At 38.2% G+C, this 20,624-nt stretch overlaps 1 protein-coding gene across 12 annotated transcripts in view; it reads left to right on the top strand.

Moving 5' to 3' along the window:
- Nucleotides 1-20,624, top strand: part of LOC110168132 (RNA-binding protein Musashi homolog 2) — a 280,880-nt gene that overhangs the window by 4,334 nt on the left and 255,922 nt on the right. For all 12 annotated transcript variants that reach the window (XM_055149047.1, XM_055149052.1, XM_055149053.1 and 9 more), the window contains exon 5: nt 7,836-7,877. In XM_055149047.1, the coding sequence (XP_055005022.1) occupies nt 7,836-7,877 (42 nt within the window). The remainder of the gene's footprint in view (nt 1-7,835; nt 7,878-20,624) is intronic.

The following is a 20,624-nucleotide window of genomic DNA, read 5'->3' on the forward strand; positions in this document are numbered from 1 at the left end:
TACCAATACAAATGCATTGAAAACTTGATATATTAAAACAGGGCTATATTATGGTAACACTTTAGTTTAGGAACCACTTATTAATGGCAACTAGTATTATTTGAGTACAGTATTTCCATTTAAACTCTTGATAGGTGAAATAGATGCATTTGTACATACACAGTAATTAAAATATGTGTAATGAATACTAACCTGAATAACTAGTAACTATCTTACAAGTTACCACTTAGTAAATATTGTATGATCTCTAAACTAAAGTGTTACCAGTGCATACATTTCGCAGTTTAACATTTAAATAATAATGCAAAAGAGACAATGATTTCAATGCGTTTATGTGCAGCCTGTAAGCTCACATGACTTTGATAGTAGATAATATTATGTGCATGCCGTGTGAATGAGATGAGTCAAATACATTCACAGATACATACCAGCTGCTTATGTGTTGCTGTTTATCCAATGTGCAGAAAAAAACCTGTATGCAGCTGTCTCCGGTGTCATTTTGGCCATTAGTCACTGGGGCCTGTCTGTGGTGCTGCTGTATATCTCTGCGTTTGCACCATCAAGATTGAGTTAGGATCTCTCATATCTATAACAAAGTTGCTTGGCAGTCATGGCAAGAATAAGAACGTTGTAGAAATATGGATGTATTAGCAGATGTTGGGTGATAAAGCTTCGTACTAGAGCTGTATGTCTGAATAGGGTCCTCGCTGCTGTCCTTAGTAACCTTTATATCAATACAAATGAAAGGAGAATGACATATAGTGGATTTGTCATTCGGCAGCAAAGCTATTGAAAAAATATATCTTAAAGGAGAATTATGTAACTTTTCCTCATGGAGATGTTTTTGCTTTGCCAGGAATGTTCCAGAGTATGGCATTAAACTTTGCGCATAATTCAGTTAGAAGTATTTTTGTCACCTTAAGTAATGCTTTTACTTTGTTCTACTGTGAACAGTGCACCTATCCACAGATCTGACCTGTTAGTTAACCTGCTGGTGTCACTTACTTGTCTATTGTCATATTATAGAATAGTCTAGTCAAAGCAATAACATCCCCAGTACAAAGTGTGCCTTTAAACAAAATGAAAAGTGTTTACAGTAATTTGCTGCAATCATTTTAGATATTTCTTTCACATTATATTTTGTGAAAGAAAAAGTGTATGTTTTGACTTTGTTGGATATGTTTCTTTTTTGCCTGTGTCTGTGTCCGGTTATGAAAACAGTGATGGGGATGACTGTAAATGAAACATATGGAGAAGCACAGCCCGGGGCTTCAAAACACACATGCTGCTAATTCACAACATATTTACCATTTTCATCATGCTTTGTTCAGTTTTGATGAAGTATGCGACTCGTAGCATCTGTTCCCTGAGTCTTCAAAGTAGAGGTATGAAAGGGAGATTAGAATACATGATTTGATCACATTTAGAAGAAACAAAACAAGGTGCATTTCAAAGTAAGAGATTCATTTAGTTTTGTGCCATGAAAAAAGTGAGGAGGACCTTTAAGGGAGAGGCTAAAGTGGAAGTAGCTAAGAGTTCACTAAAAGGAGTTTAGTCAAATCAAACTTAAAAAAATAATATATATATATAAATATATATAATTATATTATAAGATATGAAAATATATCACAAATATTTTTTTTGATTGATTTTGATTATTTAAGCAAGAATATTTTGAGTGTGTTTTTTTTTTATATTTCTGATGATAAAAGCAGCATAGAATTCTCTAGAACCTGACTTTTTAATTGAGATTTTATGGCCAACTAGTAAAATTAGTGGAGAAGCATTGCTAATCTTGAAAATTTAGGTTATTTTTAGATGAAATGACAAAATTGCTGAAAAATTTCACTTTATACCCTTATTTGGAAGTTTACAACCAATGTTTCATCTGTCCTCATTTTTAATCAGCTCTGTTTGCTTTTTTCATAAGAAACGTTATACTTGATATTCAAATTTGTTTATCTTCAAAGCCACATTTATGATAAAATCGATATTTCGATTCATTCCACCTCGACTTTTAAGTTTATCAAAGGTTTTTACCGTGTCATTTCCGTATAGTCAATATTATTATGCTGTTTAATTGTGAGCCTAATCTATTAACCCAGGCAGACTTGTTTTGATGTTTTAGAGGAGACAGGAAACAACCTCAGGTAAAGAAATTGCGGGCAGCTGTAGGTGACGAGCGTGAACCTGTTGTATCAGATTTACTTTGGCTTGCCCTTTTTTAAATATAGCACGTACTTCATCTTCCTCAGTTAATTATGGCTGACGGCATTATTAGTTTCTGCTGTCTCCTCTCAGAACATAGTGCACATCAGATACTATGGCAGCTATGCACAGCTACGCAGCATCCTCTACATGAGAAAGAATTCGGATTATTTCATAAATGGCATTTTGGACATCAACCAGGAGCAAAAAAATGTGAGCCGTGACATTGTTAAAAATTTCATTATGGTGTTTAGATATTCTATTCCAGGGCAAACACTGGTCACGATTGACAGCCCCGATATCAAACATTTATGTTGTAATTTCAGGCCTGTTGCAGTTGTATCACTGCCACACACCTGCGGACCCAAATTACAGCATGCTTTGATAAGGCTTTTTCCTCTTTAACTTGAACACCAAACATTCACATTAGATATATCTTAAAAGAAACTTTCCCCCGGAGTCAAATTAATATATTACATCTTTTTTTAAGGCGTGAACTTAAGATATCGTCTGATTCCCTGCCCTGATCCCCCACAGTGGCATCTAGAAGCGGCCCTCTGAGACCCCGTAGTCAAAGGGCTGTGAAAGATAAAAGATGGCGGCTTTGGGCTGTGGGATTCCTCCTCGGTCTGTTCTCATTTATTACCCTGACATAGCCGGCTCCTATGATGTCTTAAGGATATCTGCTTCTATTGTGTGCCAGATCAGGTTGCGTCATACCACAAAGGTGCATTGAAAGTTATAGTTTGATAACCACAGCAGCTGATTGGAGGAGTCTTATTATAGGGTGATGCAAAGAGGCTATAAGGTGAGCAAATAAAGAAGAGGGATGAGGAAACAGACCTTCATATCTCTGGCCTCTGTGTTTTTCTATGGCAGTATTTAGCTTAAATGGAAATGGATATAGAGTAAACATTTACATACAGAAGAGGAAATTGTTGAGTCACCTAATAGCATATTTACATAGAAATCATATAGGGAAGTACAAAGTTTACTATTGGCTATATTCTGACAAACTCCAATAAAGTAGTCTTCCATTAGCTGTTAAAATAATGCCAGTAAGGTATTGCTTTGTCTCACTGCTGACTCATAAAAATGTTGAGCTTATTACAAAATGGTTAATCACTGTCTGGCTTTGGGCTAATGCTTAACTAAAGGCAATATTATTTGAAGCTCCTCTTATTTGGGCTTATCCTGGTCATGATAATCAGATGATAAGATAAAAACACTTTTATTTGTGCCACAATAGGAAAAATTCTCAGTGTCTCAGCAGGAGAATAGAAATATGCAATCAAAAACCAAGATAAATAAAGTATAATCTAAAATAGATTTTGTTTTGCAACACATAAGAGTAGCAAATGTGCTTGTATGTCATTAAGTGCCAAGTGTGAATGAACTACCTTCTTTTGTAGCTTATTAAAGGCTATATACCAAACTTTCTTTTTTTTACAGACCAGTATTAATACAGGGGATTTTGGTTCTCACCCCTCATAGTCTAAAATGATCCTCCATAGTAAACTACACATATATTTCCACAACAAATTTAGACTTTGTTGCTCATTGTATTACTGTACTATATACTACTACTATAATCTTATAAAAGAAACGACACATCTTAAACTTTAAATGTAGGCAGTAACTGACATTTATACTCCACAAATTGAATGGGATGAAATTATTCAAATAAAAGTCATTTTAGTCTCCATAGTCTTAATAAACTCTATGGGAAACACTGTAGATAGTACAAGTATATCATCTCCCACTTCTTCTTTAAATTTATGGTAGCTATCATGCCTTAGCAAATGAGTCAATTTTGAATTTCTGTTATTAATTAGGAGCAGGAAAGGTACATTTGCTGTTGCCAAGAGAGAGGTGTTTTTGACTGTCAAATTTGGCTGTGGAGTTGAGGAAGATTTTCATAGAGATAGGTAATTGTTTTAAGTCGTAGCTTCAGAGCCCTTTGCAAATAACAGCGCATTAGAAGCTGCCAGTCAGATGTACATAAAAGCAGCTGGCACAATAAGATGCGCAAAGAAAGGAAATAGATGGTGGAGAGGACCTTGTGCATTCTACAGACAGTTGTAGATTGTAACAGATGGCAGTAAAATCGTCCAACAAAAGACTGGAGTCCCTTTGTGAGTATTTTTAAAACATGTGTTAAATCTTTCTTAAACAAAGACATTAACAAAAGACATTATCACTTAAAAAAGAACTTCTATTTTTTTCCAGTCCCCAGTGGCACCAACTTCATACATCAATGAGACGAGTGGAGATGGAAATTCCACTGTTTGTTTGTGTATTAGTGGTGCTTTCCCTATTTGACAATTAATCTGGTGCCACACAAAACACAAGGTTCAAACATCCATTCATTCAAACACATGCAGTTTGTTTTATTCACATCAAGGTTTGGACTTTAGTGTGCACAGCCCGTGATGTTTCTGTGATAAAGGGACTTCTGAAGGGGATTTAAAAAGTCCGTTTGATGGTAGTTGTACTGCAACAGCTGGATGGGACCACAGTTAGCCATTTTAGTTTACAAATAAGCAGGAGAACATATTTCTTTATCTGTGTATCATATAAGCAAGATACTGGTCTACAGATGCTTCCTGTTATTTTTTATCATGATCTGAGGCTTTTTTGTTTTTTTTTAGAGTGAATACATTTTACTACTCATCTAAAGTAGCTTCTCAAGTCCTGACGCAGCTCTAGTAATGACTATTTAAATATTTTCAACTAGAACAGTTTAACTAATTTGCTGTAAATTACTCTCTCATTGAAAATAATATCAGGAAGCATCTGTAGGCCAATATCTTCCTTACATAAAAATTATATTAATAAATCCACAGACATTTTTACATGCTTAGTAACTATTCATGATTGACAATACTTGACAATGTTCCTTACATGTAAAGTAATGTATTGTGTGTAGTTAAACAACTTTGCAAACATGCCGTAGAGACCAATTCCTTCAATAGTTTCAGACAGGGATAAAGCAGGACTAGCATTTGCAATTGGCTACATGTCAACCCACAGTGAGAACCCTGCCACCGCGAGGTTCGCTTGACTGATCCCGGACCTGATGGTATGTGCGTTACATAACAAAATGTTTCAGGAAGGAAGTATCAGGTGAAGCGGAGAGGACATAATCTGGTGTTCCCAGGTACATTCATCAAGTGGAAGAGCTCCTTCAGCTGTTTGCCTGGAGAGCCGCTCTGAGCGCAGCACAATCACATGAGCATGAATATGTAAACACAGAGAACAATCGCAACTCTCCCCTCCCGCCTCATTTCAAAATTTCTCAAAGGAGTCATTCATCATAAGTTGTGACCTAAAAAGGTGCTGCTACAGCATTTCTCAAAAGGATTGGTTACTAAGTCCTCATTGCCTAATTTGGATGCTTTGCTCCGTCTGTGATTTATACAATCTGCTCTATCATGGGCCCAATTTAACACCATTGTCAGCATAAATTAGCCTGTTTTTGGTAAATCTACACATTGCATGATTTCTGCTTATGTTGTGTAGGATTGTTTTAGACAATATGTGCAGTATGTTGGCTAAACAGTGAGGTATGTTACCAAGCTCAGGGCGTTGGTATTCAAAACCTTTTGTGTTGTCTTTGCTCAAATAGGGCGCACAAAATAATTGAGTTTGAATTGGTTATGCCTGGGGCTAAGTGCTAAAACAAATCTTTAAATGAAATTCATTACAAGCAGGGTTGCCATAGCCAGGTGTTATTGAATTCATTTCTCATTTTGATCTGATTCCCAAGGATAACAGTAATAAGTGAGACTGCCACCAAAGATGACAATGACATTGCACATGATGGTTTCCCTTCAAACGCATTAAAACCGAGTCGCTCTCATCGGCTTAATTGATCTGTGCAGATGGTGGAGCTGCTCGTTTTCCTTCCATTGTGTTCATCAGGTGTGAGATATACGGCATTTTTCACCTCCAAATGAGTGACATTTCCAAAATAATAGGATTGATAGAACATTTAGCTCTTCCCTGTATTGACTATTATCTTATGCCTTGATAATGGATAAACAATGAAATCTGGCTGTGTGAGTGGCCTACATTGACTTCAGGGCTTCTATAATATTGCATGACAGATTATGATGGATATTACTCCTTAATAGCAATCTCACTGTAACCAATACAGCCAGTATACATGAAACATACACACACCTACATAAACGTCAACAAAGCCATTATTTGCATTGAAGTGTGACTTTAGCTTTAATCAATTGAAAATTCCCTTTGTGTCTCAAAGGATGTAGATGATTTAGTGGCGATGGCTTTTGAAACGGTCATTGTTACGTTAGTACAAGGTTGCCGATCCTCCTGCCTCATACCTTCATGTCAGCTGAATTAAGCAGGGGAAGTGGCCATAATGAGATAACAAGCCTAAGATGGAGAAACAGGCTGATGTGACCCATCCTCCTGGTTATTTGGCAATATCTGGAGACGTCAGCCGCCTCAGACTCTCATTTTCTCCCTGTCATATCCAATCAGCCGGTCCGCTCCAAAATAACACTGACTCCACCCGCCCCACATGCTCTGTCTGCTCCACAACTTTGGACTCCAAAGTGCTGCCCTCTTTGCAAATATACGGGTCACAGCAGCAGACAATTTGGTGACACTAATATGAGGCCTGAAGTCTAATCACCACGCAGTAATTACAGCTAATTAATATCCTGTTTATTGAAGGACACTGTCCACTGCTTTGAGTGTTATGTCTGTGAACTCCATCAGTTGAAAATAATTTTCTGCTGTAAGTAATTTAGTGTAGTTGTATGAGACACTGACAATATAATAACTAGAGTATTTAGCAGTGTTAAGCTAAAATATGAAAATAATTAATACAAGCTGGTTATAGCTAAATTTAAAGTGGTAGTGTCTTTGATTTTCTGGCTTATATTTGCATAAATGGATGATGGTATTCATTAGATTTTCATTAGTAGATAATGACCGGAAAATAGGAATCATTGACTGTTCATTACCTTAAAAGTGGAGTGTAGCCTCTTTAAGATGGCCACCATTTATAGATAATGATAATATGTCTATGCACATGTCTGTGATTGTGGGGAAATAATTGCAACTTTTTTTTTAAAGAGAAATGGTACTGCACAACATTTCTGCAAATGGTTGTCTGAAAATAAGCTACATTTATTTTTGCTACAAATATTTGCTTTGCTAATTGCTTCATAGGTTCATATCTCAAGTCAATATAAACTGTCAGATATTGAGAGTTTTATTAAGTGATTCCTTTCATTTGAAATATCCGGAAACCATGGCTGAGCCTTTAGTCTAGACTTAAAGAAACTACAAAGGAAGACAGATGTAAGATTAGCCACCAGTCTAATGCAGCAGATCCAATTCACATCTGAAATGCTCCTTGCTAAGTTTGCCCTTCCACTTTGTCGGGTCATTAATGTGAATCTGAACTTGTGATTACAATAATTCTTTTAGCACTTCAATACAACTTTGTTTTCAGATAACGCAGAAAATCCACCATACTCCTGAATCACCAAGCGGCATTGTTTCTGGGGATTGACTTTAAATGTTTTATTGCATTTTTCTAAAGCTTTATTTTAACCACTACATTCGTATTCTCTTCTCATTTCCAGATTGATCCTAAGGTTGCCTTCCCTCGTCGCGCCCAGCCTAAGGTAAGAATAAATTGGTCACTAACCCTGGCCAGAGGAAATTATCATGTCTGATGTCACTAAGTTGCTTAATTTTCTGTGCTCTTGCTGCCGATATAAAAATGCAGGGGTTGCCTTTCTGGCCTATCTGCCTAAGTCTAACAAAGACAAAATTATGAATGGCTGTGGTTTAATATAGAGAGGCTACTACTGGTATCAGATATCAGATAGAAAAATGAGCTGGACTGGTTATTATATTCGGAGGAGAAAAGGCTGTACTGGTGCATTTCCAGTGTATTGTTTGGATTTTAATTTTAGATGAGCTACTTCTAATTGTGGATCTAACTTCATGTAAATTCATTTGAATGTATGTTTAATATATGTTTTGTGATGTAAGTATAGAAGTTTATGCTATGTTTATCTAATGTGTTTTTTTTCTGATAAAAATGTAGTAACTTTACCATGATGCGCATTAGCAAGTTGGTTAGCCCTCTGGATTTTTGTTGTTGTTTTCCTATCCTGTATTATTGTGGATTTGCAGTTGGTACTCAGGCTCTCTCTGGCTTTCTGACCACATAGATATTGGAGACTCTAAATTGGCTATTGTCAATGAGAAAAAAAGGTAACAGAAGATAAATGAAAACAAATAACACCAGCAGCACTATTACTGCATGACATGACCTCTTATAGAAGGTTGTTCACTAAATCCACTATAGCGCAATCACGAGGGACACCGTCGTTAGCTAAAAAGTGCATCATTAGCCTGCCATAGACTTGATTGCCGCATGACTCAAATCCACTGACTCTATTGAGCTGTTTTCTTGTGTTGGGGGGGTCGTGTGAGGTACAGCAAGTCATTTTCAACATCTTTAATTGTAGTGCGTGCTCGTAAAAAAAAAAAGAAAGAAAAAAAAACATCCACAATCAGCATCAAAACAATGGATAATTATGATAAGAAAGAAAAATCAAATCATGTGGCACTGTCCCTCTTATCTTCTCTGTGCATTCTGTCGGCCTTGATTACTGGGCTTCAGCGCGTCTATTGACAAGTAAATATTCGGAGTGCGCACATATCGGGCTGCTGTAGTCAAGGGCTTTGTTGACATGCCCTCTCACACCATCCCCCCAGCATTTAATGTGCAGGCTGGAGCTACAGTGCTGCTCTATTCAGGCCTCGCTACCAGGGCTTTTTCCACCTTTAAACCAGGTGGAAATCGATAATAGATTTTCTCCTTCCCACTGGATCAGGGGGAAAGGCATTGTTAAAGAGTTGTTCGGGTTTCAAATGAGGAATTGGCAGTGCGGAGCCTCAAAGCCAGGGCACATGGCGACTTAAGGATATTGGCGGAAAGCTGGAAAAAGTAGCAGTTTTTCCTCCACATTTCCTTCCACTGCAAATACATCAACTCACCATGCGCTTGTTCTACACCAAGGTGAAATAAAACATGAAATGATGTTGCAGATTTTTTTGTGGGAGCAGAATTCCTCCTTAGCGATGCCATTCCTTATGCTGCCTGAACAGGTGTTGTACTGCGAGCTACCTGAAAGGAAACACAATATTTTGAACTGTTCCCGTACTGTTTGACATCCTAGCTTCCCTATGATTTATTATTCTATGTTATAATGACACCAGAGCAGAATCTGTAGCACGGCAGCAGTCTTCCAATGATTTATAAAATGGCTATAGGGAAAGCTTGTTAGAGAAGAATAAATAGCTGCATTGAATCTGGATTATAAAGGATCTTAAAGCGATGGGATTAAGCCAGTTAGATTAACATTGCTTGGGTTTGTACTTTATGTGCAATTGATTTAAGACCTTTAGAAGAATTCCCATTTTGAGTTTCCCATTTAGAAAGTCCCCTCTGTTTTGCATTCTTTTGTTCGCTGACTGTCTGCTGCCTGCCCGCTCCTGCAGCTGTTGAATAGGCTCCATTCTTGTTGGAAGCGGCGCGTCTTGGCAGGTGCGCTGAGGGCCGGGCTTTGGGAGAGCACAGTGACGCGGCCAATCAAAAGTTGATTTTCATTTTCACACCACTAACATTAACCTCTGGAGTGACCTCTCTGACTAAGCTCACATGGCTGACAATACAATAGTGTGGTGGAGGAGTTCCTCTTTTTATCTTTATTTTGTCTTTTTAAAACCAAACCATTAGGTATGCACATTCAGATCATTTTCTTTAATCGTTTAATTGACTGCTTTGGCAAACAATTATCAATTATATGTTAATCACCTGCTTGATATCATTGTGTATCAAGCTGTTTTTTCCAGTAATCATCATGATTATAACTAAAAAACAACCAAAGACAAATTACATTTGCATATTTTTTGTTAACAGTTACTATATTTTATTTGCGCATTGGGTGTCTTGAAAGCACTATATAAATGGAAGCTAGTATTATTATTATTATTTGTATTTTCTTTTAATTCTTTTGGTACTTTGATGTTACCAGATGTTTTCTTTTCTATACTGCTAAACATTATTATGCTTTTCATTGATAATCTTATAATTCCATTTAAATATGTGATTCAAGCATTTATTGTCATTGGCAATGTCAGTGCATTTCATAAAGTACAGACACTCTGTAACTACTAACGCAAGGCACTTGTAAGCACAAAAATATGACAAGAAAGACATGATATCTCCTAGTAGGTATATATCAGTAGCAATAATGCTTTGTGTGTGTGTTCGCTATATCAATACAATGTCCAGTTCACAGTTATGGCAGGTGGGGGAGTGGAGGAGGATACGGGATGATGGGGAACCTTGGTGGAATTGATCATGAACAGCCCAGAAAGCATGTCTGACTGAATAAGACTCAAGTATAAAATTCTGTAGATTTGGGACATATATTGTCAAATTTATAATGATGCAATTGTTGTTCTGGAGCTATACAAAATCTGAATATAAAGTATATTGTCATTAATGAAAACTATTAAAATGGCTTCAAATGGAGACCAAAACATCTAGTGTAATCTCCCAAGGGTGTACTATAAAGCAATATTTCTACAGTTTTGTGGTTAATTTTATAATCCATCATGTTATGTGGTAAACCTGAAACTGAATTAGGACATTAGCAGGAACATTTTCGCATATTCCTGATGCACTGTTAATACATTGTCAAGGAGATGATGCACAAAATATTGAGATTTTTAGTTTTGTCAATGTCCCCCACGGCTAGAATTCTGAATGAATGAATATAATGTCAATTTCTGTTTGATTTACAGTCACTTTGTTATTTTCACTTGTCAATTTTCTGGTATTATTTATATTTTCCTATACCACCGTGGTAGCTCTATATTGCTCAGCCCTAGTATAGAGTATGTGCAGCACGTAGAGCAGCACTCGAAACAGACAGGAAGTGAAGGTGAACACAGAGGACATTTGACTGTAAACAAGTGAAGGTGCTACGACAGGATCACAGCAAAAACAACTTGTATCAGCCGCCATAACTGACACTGCCCCCGAACGCACTGCACTGTACAGGGACAGGCGCTTGGCAACATATATTCATTAGCTACCACTGGAGCAGATAACCTTGTGGATGTTTCCCTTAAATGTGACTATTAGACAGTTGTTAAAGGGATTTGCATATTGTAGGTATTTAAAACCAGGGCAGGCTTAGCTCCTCTGCCCTGAGTACCCAAATTAAAATGCACAGGAGAGCCAAAGAGAACATTGATGTATAGGGGTAAACAACAGAGGCTTGTTTTAATTTGGACTTGCACTTGAGAGCTTTTATCACTCCACTTTATAACTTTTATGTGTATTAAATAAATTTCCATTTTGTGGAAAACTTTAAGTGCATATGCATAAGTTTGACATATTTTCATTTATCAAAAATTAAGTGGGTCAGGGCTGTTTGCTAGATACTTGCAACCTTATATTCATAGACAGTGCGGATATCTTTGTACCCACCAGCTCCTTCACATCTTTGGCATACCAACAAGAATGTTTTTCATTTTTCTACTATTCCATAACTATTTCTACTATCTACTAGGCATGTTTTGGATTCTGTAAAGCCAAATTCTGTGGAGCCAATACATGTTGTCTAAAAGCTTTATATCGTATCTGTGCAAGTGTAAAATAATGGAAACAGTGCGGCAAAGTAATAAATGTTTGTCTGCTACAGCTTTGCCATCCTGACATTATGATTTAAACCAAACATTTTTCTAGCTCAGAGTCCATGGCGCTAAAATAAAGCCTCAACATCAAAGATCGAACATTGAGGTTGGGAACAGTTTAGCATCTTGTAAAAAACGATTACCGTGTGCCGCTCGCATTGGCTTTGGTGTCGCCTTTAGAGGTGCGTGCGGCTGTTTGATTTGACTAATCTACCTTTTTTGTGACCATCTGCACTGGAATAATGGCAAAGGGCACAGAGGGGAGATAACCAGACGTGTCGACGATCAAAGGAAACACACGAAGGAAATGCGCCCCGGCACACACATTACAAAGAGTAATGGCACCCACCTCCAGGCTCACCTTAAAAGAGCATTTAGCATTGGGAACACAGCTGTGGCTTTGGACGCGTCACAACACATGTACAAACATATAGAGGCATTAGGATGCACATTTAGACATGAGGTGACATGTTGTTTCATCTACATCCTGTTTTCAATCTTTTTAGGTTCATTGACTGCATTTCAGTTTCTGTCAGTCAAATATAACTGGAAAGATGTTGTTGAATTGAAAGATTATTGGGTTTAAATGGTTATGTAATTTCACCTGTTTCATAAAAAAAATAAATAAATCTTCCCTCCTTTCACTTCTGGGATCAATACAGTCAGTGTGCTTTCTGGTCCATGTAAATTTGGATTTGCATTTGACTGGGCTTAGAACTATAATCAGTAGCTTGGTTTGAGTATCATATAGCAGAACTGCTTCACACAGAGTAGCACACATGTTATTCTATCAGATTAGGTTTGTCTTTGTTGAAATTGCTCTGTGATTTCCAAACATTATAGATTTTGTTAGATTTGAGCTGATTCTTCCTCCTTCACATGTTGTTAAAGGGAGCATTGAAGAGGTTGCAGGTAAAACTGTTGTCTCTTGCCTCGTCCTTGTTTGATATATTCCAGCGCGGCTCTGGGTGAGCGGTGTACACGGGGCCCGCTCGCTTGTTTCCTGCAGAAATCAAAGCTCCCGTTTTCCTTCGACATTGCTCGAGATTTACCACTCGACTGTCGGCGTCATTACTGCTGCTGCCGCTGCTTTTGTTCCCCACAGTGGAGTCGCACACAGGCATGGCATGTCCCAGCATGATTTTAATTGCCAGTGGGACTGTGGCCACTTCACTGGGAGATGAGTTCTGATGGCTTGTTATGGGAATGAAAAGGAAGGAGCAGGAACCATTCATACAGCAATGGGCGTAACCTCTTCCATGCTCCTCATAAAGGGCTTTGCAGATGCACCCTGAGCAGGTTATGACAGTCGCTCACTCCGGATGCACGCAGAAATAGACACCACTGCTGCTGTTTGTTTTGTTTGTTGATGACAGTTGCCTTCCCTGAAACAGTTGTCTAAAAGCGCATAGATTAGTGTCAGTGGCAGGAGGAAGGAAAAGCTAAGTGTGCCACTACTACCTCTGTTAAGGTAATTCTGGGCCATCAGTCAGAAATACCATCAAAGCACTGTCCCAAATGTGACTTGTGCGTGTGACAGCTGAGTGTGGCTCCCTGCTCGTGGCCTACTCTTAGCACTGGTCTATCTGTGGCAGCTGTGCCCGCCTCCAGCTCTCACTTTCACTTTGCTGTGCGCGTTGTCTCATTTTCGCTTTTTGTATGTCAGTCTGGTGGTCGGCTGTGGTTTCCCCCTGTCACACTCTTTACACCAATAGGAGATTAACCTGTTTCCTCACACATCTTACATACACAGCACATACCTGCCGACTCAGGTGTACTGTGACTGCACACTGCACAATGAATGGACCAGCTGCTGACGGGGATTGCTATGTAAAAGTGAAGGTCGCTATACAATGGTTGGTTCTCATAGATAATTATGGATGTGTCAATACAAACCAGAGATATTGAGTAAAATGAAGCTTGCATACAATGAAAAAAATATCAAATATAAGCACATACGCTGTTTTAACATACGGTATTAATATGGTCATACTATTCATTGTACAAACACTAAACTTTATCTTCCACTGAAGGTTTTAGCATGTGCTGGAAGAGAATTTAACTACATTACATTGTATAAAAAATGTGAGAAATGTCTTATTTATGGCTAATTAGGTACTATGACAGCTGTTCTTTTGAAATAAAATGCATTCTGTCTGGTAGTATTCTCTTGTGTTTTCACTAGTAAAAAGTGCTTTATAAATAGATATTGATCCAATTGACTAATATTGACCTATTCTATTTATATGAAATAGCCTTTATATCTCTTTACCATTTGCCCATGTATATTCCATTGTTTAGCTGAAATGCTGCCCAGTGATGATGCCGGAGTGCAAACATATCCTATTGACCTGTCCTTTTCACAACAAAGTCCTTGCACGCACAAGCGCAGGTAAACAGCCTTTGGAACAGCGCAGCAGCCAGCCCCACTCACTCCTTGTTTCAGGATTACACAGTCATGTAAATGCACTCTTACACCTCTGCTCAGTTATTTGATGTAGATTTAGCATTATGATATTCCCCTCCTCAAAATGATCCTTATTTTAAATGACACAGCTCACTGCCGGGAAAATGAAACCTCCGCCGCTGCCAGCCCCTTTGAATGTCCCCGCGAGTTTATTAAAAGCACCGGCTTCTCCCCCTGCTTCCAATTCGGAGCCACACAGCTGCACAAGTCAGGAAGAATATTCAAGGACAAAAATCTTCACTGTCGAACACAATGTCATATCAGTATCTTTGTTCAGCCTCACACATTATGACAAGGAGACCTCCCAAATATTTAGAATGGCATTTTATCATGCAGCTGCTACTGGCAAAGTTATTAAACGGGATGAAAACCCAGACTGCAGCTTCTTTTCAGTTGCAAAGAGATCCGCGCTACAAAGTCCAATTGAACACACATATAGCTCTGTTTTTCAAAAAGGTTTTCACAGCTGACACTAAACGCCATGAAGTTTGGCTGAAAAAAGCAGGAGAGCGTTTGATTGTGAGCGAAGAAAACTTTGACCAAGACGACAGTAAAGTGACAAGCGAGTTGATGGGAATTCTTCACTGTCACTCTCCTCTCAGCCCTGACAAAAAATAAAAACGGTGGCAGATGTGTGGGCTACACAAGCAAGGCATTCTTCAGATGGAGAATGACACAGGGCTGCTGTTCTGTGTGCTCGTGTGGTAATGGCACTGGGAGCTGGACTTTGAGCTGTCTAGAGCTGCACAGTAATGTAGATTTAGTATTGAGACATTTGTAACACTCAGATTTGACAGAAGTTTACACACAAAACCAGTATCTCATGACTTGTTGGTTTGTTGATTATATGTGCTATTATATGATAGTGCAGGTTACTTATTGTAGTATTCTTGGCTTATACATTTGAAAAAGATAGATTCAGGCAAGTATAATGTATACAGACTTATATTTGTGGGATGTTGTGTGTGTGTGGTTTTTCGAGCTCATGGGCCTAAACAATACAAAATACTGTAAATGATCAGTTTCATTGTGGACTTTCCTTGTTTATATTTGTATTTTTCAGTACAAGTTTATAATGGAATTAATAATTAATAATTAGTGGAATAAATTTTTCTAAAGAATATCTAAAGCATTTTTAAAGGATTGTCAATAATAAACTACTATTCTTGGGTTTCAGAGTGATGAAAATCTAGCACCGTTGCCATAGCAATTAGCAACTCAAAGCAAAATGTTAAAAATTAAATAGGCAAATGTTTTTAAAATATTACCTATAAACAGGAAGCTGAAACTCAAGAAAATTCTATCCCCGGGCTGTATTATAGGTCCACTTTTGAAACTTGTATTTCTCGATGAGTTAAAATTGAAAAATTGAAATCATTAGTTGTACCACCCACAGTTGGACCATAACTCTCTGACCCTTCTGCTGCCTCTGTGGAACTGCTCCAGATGAAAACGGGGCCAGAGCCGCGACATATGAATGACTGTTTGTTTGGTGGTCAGACACAATCACCAGCTGAGTGACCCACTTAACGGCTAGTCAAAGCATTTTGTCCCAAATCTACCCACTATTTCTTTGCTGTTGTCCAATATTTACGCTTCAACAACGACGTAAATGATGTGCGAATGCTAGCGTAATTATTTTTCATTGCGGTTATAAAATGAATGTGTGTTTTTCCCTTTGTTTGAATAATTGCGACAGTGCTTGGAACATGTGTGCGACTCCCTCTTCCTGACTCCCGGTCTCCTTGGTTGCCGATGGGAAAGTAATTAGGTTTTCTCGTGGATGGAGGGGCTTCCTACAAGGCGGACCAATGGTAGCAGTCAAGGCAGGCTAGTTCTGGCAGGCCGGAGAGGACAGAGGGGTGTGTGGAAGGAGCCTGGCACTGCTAAACCTGATGCTGACTGACAGTAATGAGGACAGCAGTGCTATAGCCAGGATGGAGGAGAGAAGAAGAAGAGCAGGGGAGGAGTGGAGGAGAGGAGGGCACACTGCTTTCTCTATACCTCTCAAGACCTCTTATCAAAGGCTCCATACATATGCCCACACAGCCTCCACACGCCGGTTAATCTGCAGCAGGTCCAAGCACAACTGGTTACTGTCGCCTCTCCTCTTTTGTCGTACAGTACTGGGCCAGTAGCTAAGACAGGGTTTTAAGAGCACAGAAAGGGATAAAAATACTTAGACAAACTAAGTGATGGAGCACTTGGAGAGGGTAGACCTTTGCCAGGGCATTTGTCCTTACCAGTAGTAAGCTATGAAACTATGGGTTTCAGCTTCCTGTTATTTCAGCTTACCTTTCACCATTCAGAAGATATAATATTTGCTTTGAAATTGTTCATTTCTATGTCAACAGTCCTATTTTTTCATCTTTGTAAAACTCATGGATAGATATTTTTTTTTTTTTTATGATGCGTTACACCTGTTGCTTTGGTTTTGGTGACATTAGTGATTTCAAAACTAATCCTCTAACTTCAGAATTGAAGCAGTGTGCATAATTCCCACTGTAAAGAACCATTCTGTACTTTTACATTCTGTATGTTATATCATCCTTCCTTAACATTTTCACAAAAAGTATTAAAAAAAACAAATTTTTTTGATGCAGTAATAACAATATTTGAGAAAACAGCTGTATACAGTATTAGAGAAGCTATCCCAACTAAAAATCAATTGCGAGCCAATGGACTAGAGTGCGGTGCGTAACAGCAGCAGCATCGGGACTCGGAGCTCAGTCACTGGGGAAATGAGCGTGCTCTTTAGGAAGTCAGGAGGAACCGAAGACAATACGCTCCGCCTGTCATTCATAATAAAAGCCTGTATTCATGTTTGTCCGCAAATAGATTTACTTTCTATTAAAATCACTTTGCATTGCCTTTGCAGTAAATGGCTGTCAACCATGGGGACGCTGTTGACAAGTCTCAGATTGTAAAGAGATCCCTGTACTGTAGACTTGTGGAATAAAAGTGTAAAAAGTTGAAAACGGACATTGCACTTTGAAAGTCACAGTCCGCGTCTGGGTGTTGGCAGCGTGGGAGACAGATGCTCAACGCAATCCTCATTGTTTTACTGTGACCTTTTTGGGAATGGCCTTTGGCTCCAATAGTGGCAACAATTAAAAAGGCATAGTCAGCTTAATCACAATGATGACTTCCATTGTGTTGTCAGCCACATCACCTTGTCATTTGTCCACAATGACTTCCCCTCCGTCGCCAACCTCGTCCGCGCGATACAGCTTTCGGACCAGGATATATTCAGTCAGAAGGAAATGTATAGTAGCCAATTCAGGAAGTAATAGAAATGAAATATGGAAGCTATACGGCCATGAGCTATAATGTAATGTATGTCTATTGTTCAGCAGCAGTTAGCACTGCCCGCTGCCTGAAGGGGAGTGACATAAGGAAGGACTGACACATGCTATTGTTAGAGGCATCCATATTATGCTAGCTTCACCTTCTATTACAGAACGGCAATGCTAATGATTTGTGCTTCCAGCTTGCATGCTCATGAGCAGTACTTGATTTACAAAAAAAACATAATTGAAATAAACATTCCAAAACTATGTTAAATTTTATGGCAAAATAGTGGTGTAGATCAAGGTTGACTCAATTAAACAACTCTCCATCACTAAGTATATTTTGCATGGTAAATGCAAAGTAATATTTAGTTCTTTATTGAACAAATATATTAACCTCATTGGCAGAGTAGTCAGGTTTTGAACTGGGTATATATTTTTTTAAAGATTTGCACAATTAATAGACTTTATGAAGTCTTCATATCAGTGCCATTGCATGTTCTCATGTGTTTTGCATTGTAAAGGCTTGTTTTGGGTTGGGCAAATTTAAATACAATAGTGTTTGACATGAAACCTTGTTCACATGAATTAAATATTACCCAAGTAAGTACTTTGTCACTAGTAACTTATTCTCTTTTAGCAGTGCCCTGATTCTGGTTAGGGTAGTTTTTTACTAGATAACCTAAGATATCAGGTCAGGTCACTAAAGCAAGATAAAAAAAAACTGTATGAACAAAGCCTACATTCACAGTCTGGTAGCTTGATTTAATTCTTTAATATTAAAATGAAGTATTGCATATCAGATTGTGACTTGTTTTATAACTGGATTACACACGTTTGTCTATTATAGCAATTAAAAAACATTTGCATTGAAATCGAGATTCAGTGATTACCAATCGCCAATTGGCTCTTTTTAATCGAGAGGCCTTACAGCCAATTCTCTATCAGTAAAATCATGTTGTTTGGACTTCAGAAGGAACAATAGACTCTTTTTGTGGTAAATGGCAATGAGTAAAGATATGTTGTTTATGTTCAAGCAATAATATTGAAAGCCACTTTACTTAGATAAAGATAAAATTAATTTGAACCAAAAAAATTATGTATTATGTTGTCTGTCAGTATGAGGAAAAATTTATTTGCCTAGCCATAACTGTGATATTGTATAAACACAGCATTTTGACCAAGATTGAGCATTTATCCCCACACCAAAAAACAAATGTGACATATAAATCAGACACAAAAATGTTCAGTTCCACTTTACTTTGTGCCCACATCCTCTCACAGTAAGCACCTCTTGAGCTGCATATATGTACCAGCACTTGACGATGACACAATCCATAAACATCGTGTGTCACGAATTTGTCTTCCCCTCGTCTCTATCTGCTCCATCACACAGTTTAGCCATAATAGCGCTGCCCTCTGCTTTTAATCCCATTGCATCATGTCATTTGGTGCAGTAAAGCTGATGTTGGTCTGATCAGTTTGATTTGGACTTGTCGCCCCGATTGGAGGATTGGGCGGTGCGGCTCACTGGAGTGTTCTGCCGTGATTGGATCCAGTTGTCATTGTGAAGTAAGATATTGGTATCTCACAGGCCAGATTGCTCTTTCTCACTTTGACGGCATGTGACAGGTCGTGCTCTGTATGTGCTGGCCTATTTTTTTCTCTCCCTTTTGGTCCAGGACACCAGTCTTCTTTCAGATTAAGAATGATCTTCTTTTTGTGCCTGTCAGGTTATTAGTTGAGCCATTGTCGAGCTGTGATTAATTGAGATGGCCACTAGCTTTTGTTGTCCTTTTCTGCTTCGACTGCCTGCCTCAAACAAGATATTATTGCTGCAGGTTTGAAGATGTTTAATCAAATGTGAACGAGCATCTTTTCCCAAGTATTAATCATATGGTCATTTTGAGAAATTGGAGCCATAATATCTAAGTATAATGTTGTTAATGTATGCTTTCTGTAGTGTTTTGATGTTTTCGATGTCAATAGAGCAACATATTGTTAAACAGGCGACGGAAAAGATGCAACTTAACACAAATATATTGGGCGCCGTAATTATATATTTCCAAACTGACTCTGTTATTTTACTTGTCAGTCTTAACAGCTGCGTGTTGTTTTCTTTCTCAAACTAAATGGTGACTGTAGTGTATGCTGTCACTTTGATGCATAAACATTAAGTAATTAGCTAAAACCGTTTGCTCTTTAATTAAAATATGAGCTGAACTATAACCATGAGCTGTGTGCTTTTTCAACATGATCAAAGATAAAAAGGTAGGAGAGAAAGATGAAAGAATGCAAGAGGGCACAATGGCAGCGATAAGCATCACATTGATTAAAAAGTGCCCGGGCTGTCTCCTTGGTGTTTTTCTGTAAAGTCCCTCTCACGTGGGAGCCAGTGAAGGAGCCGCGGCTGTTTTGCTTTTGCTGTGCCTACGCGCTGCTTTAATAGCTCCCAAATGACCCTGATGACGGAAGTCTGTAGCACACTGTGGGTTAAGACAAGGACCGGAGTGACTCTAGTGCACACACCAGCTAGAACCTGGATCAGATTTAGTTGGTACAGATTTGTTTATTGTGTGACAACCCTCACTACTGACAAGTACATCCAAGTGTACTTGTGATAAAAATTACATAGAACTGGAAAATTTTTTTTAAATTAATATGACTAATGTGTAGAGCCCAACCAATATACGCACTATATATATATATATATATATATATATATATATATATATATATATATATATATATATATATATATATATATATGCTAATATGACACCTGGGCATGTTATTTCCTGTTTGAAAGCATGGACTCTCCACATTTATTTCACAGATAGAATGTGAACAGCCCTCACTACTCTACAGTCATTTCACATGATTACTTAAGA

Source organism: Boleophthalmus pectinirostris, unplaced genomic scaffold (assembly GCF_026225935.1).
Source record: "Boleophthalmus pectinirostris isolate CB_2022bp ecotype Guang Dong unplaced genomic scaffold, ASM2622593v1 HiC_scaffold_12, whole genome shotgun sequence".
NCBI lineage: Eukaryota > Metazoa > Chordata > Actinopteri > Gobiiformes > Gobiidae > Boleophthalmus > Boleophthalmus pectinirostris.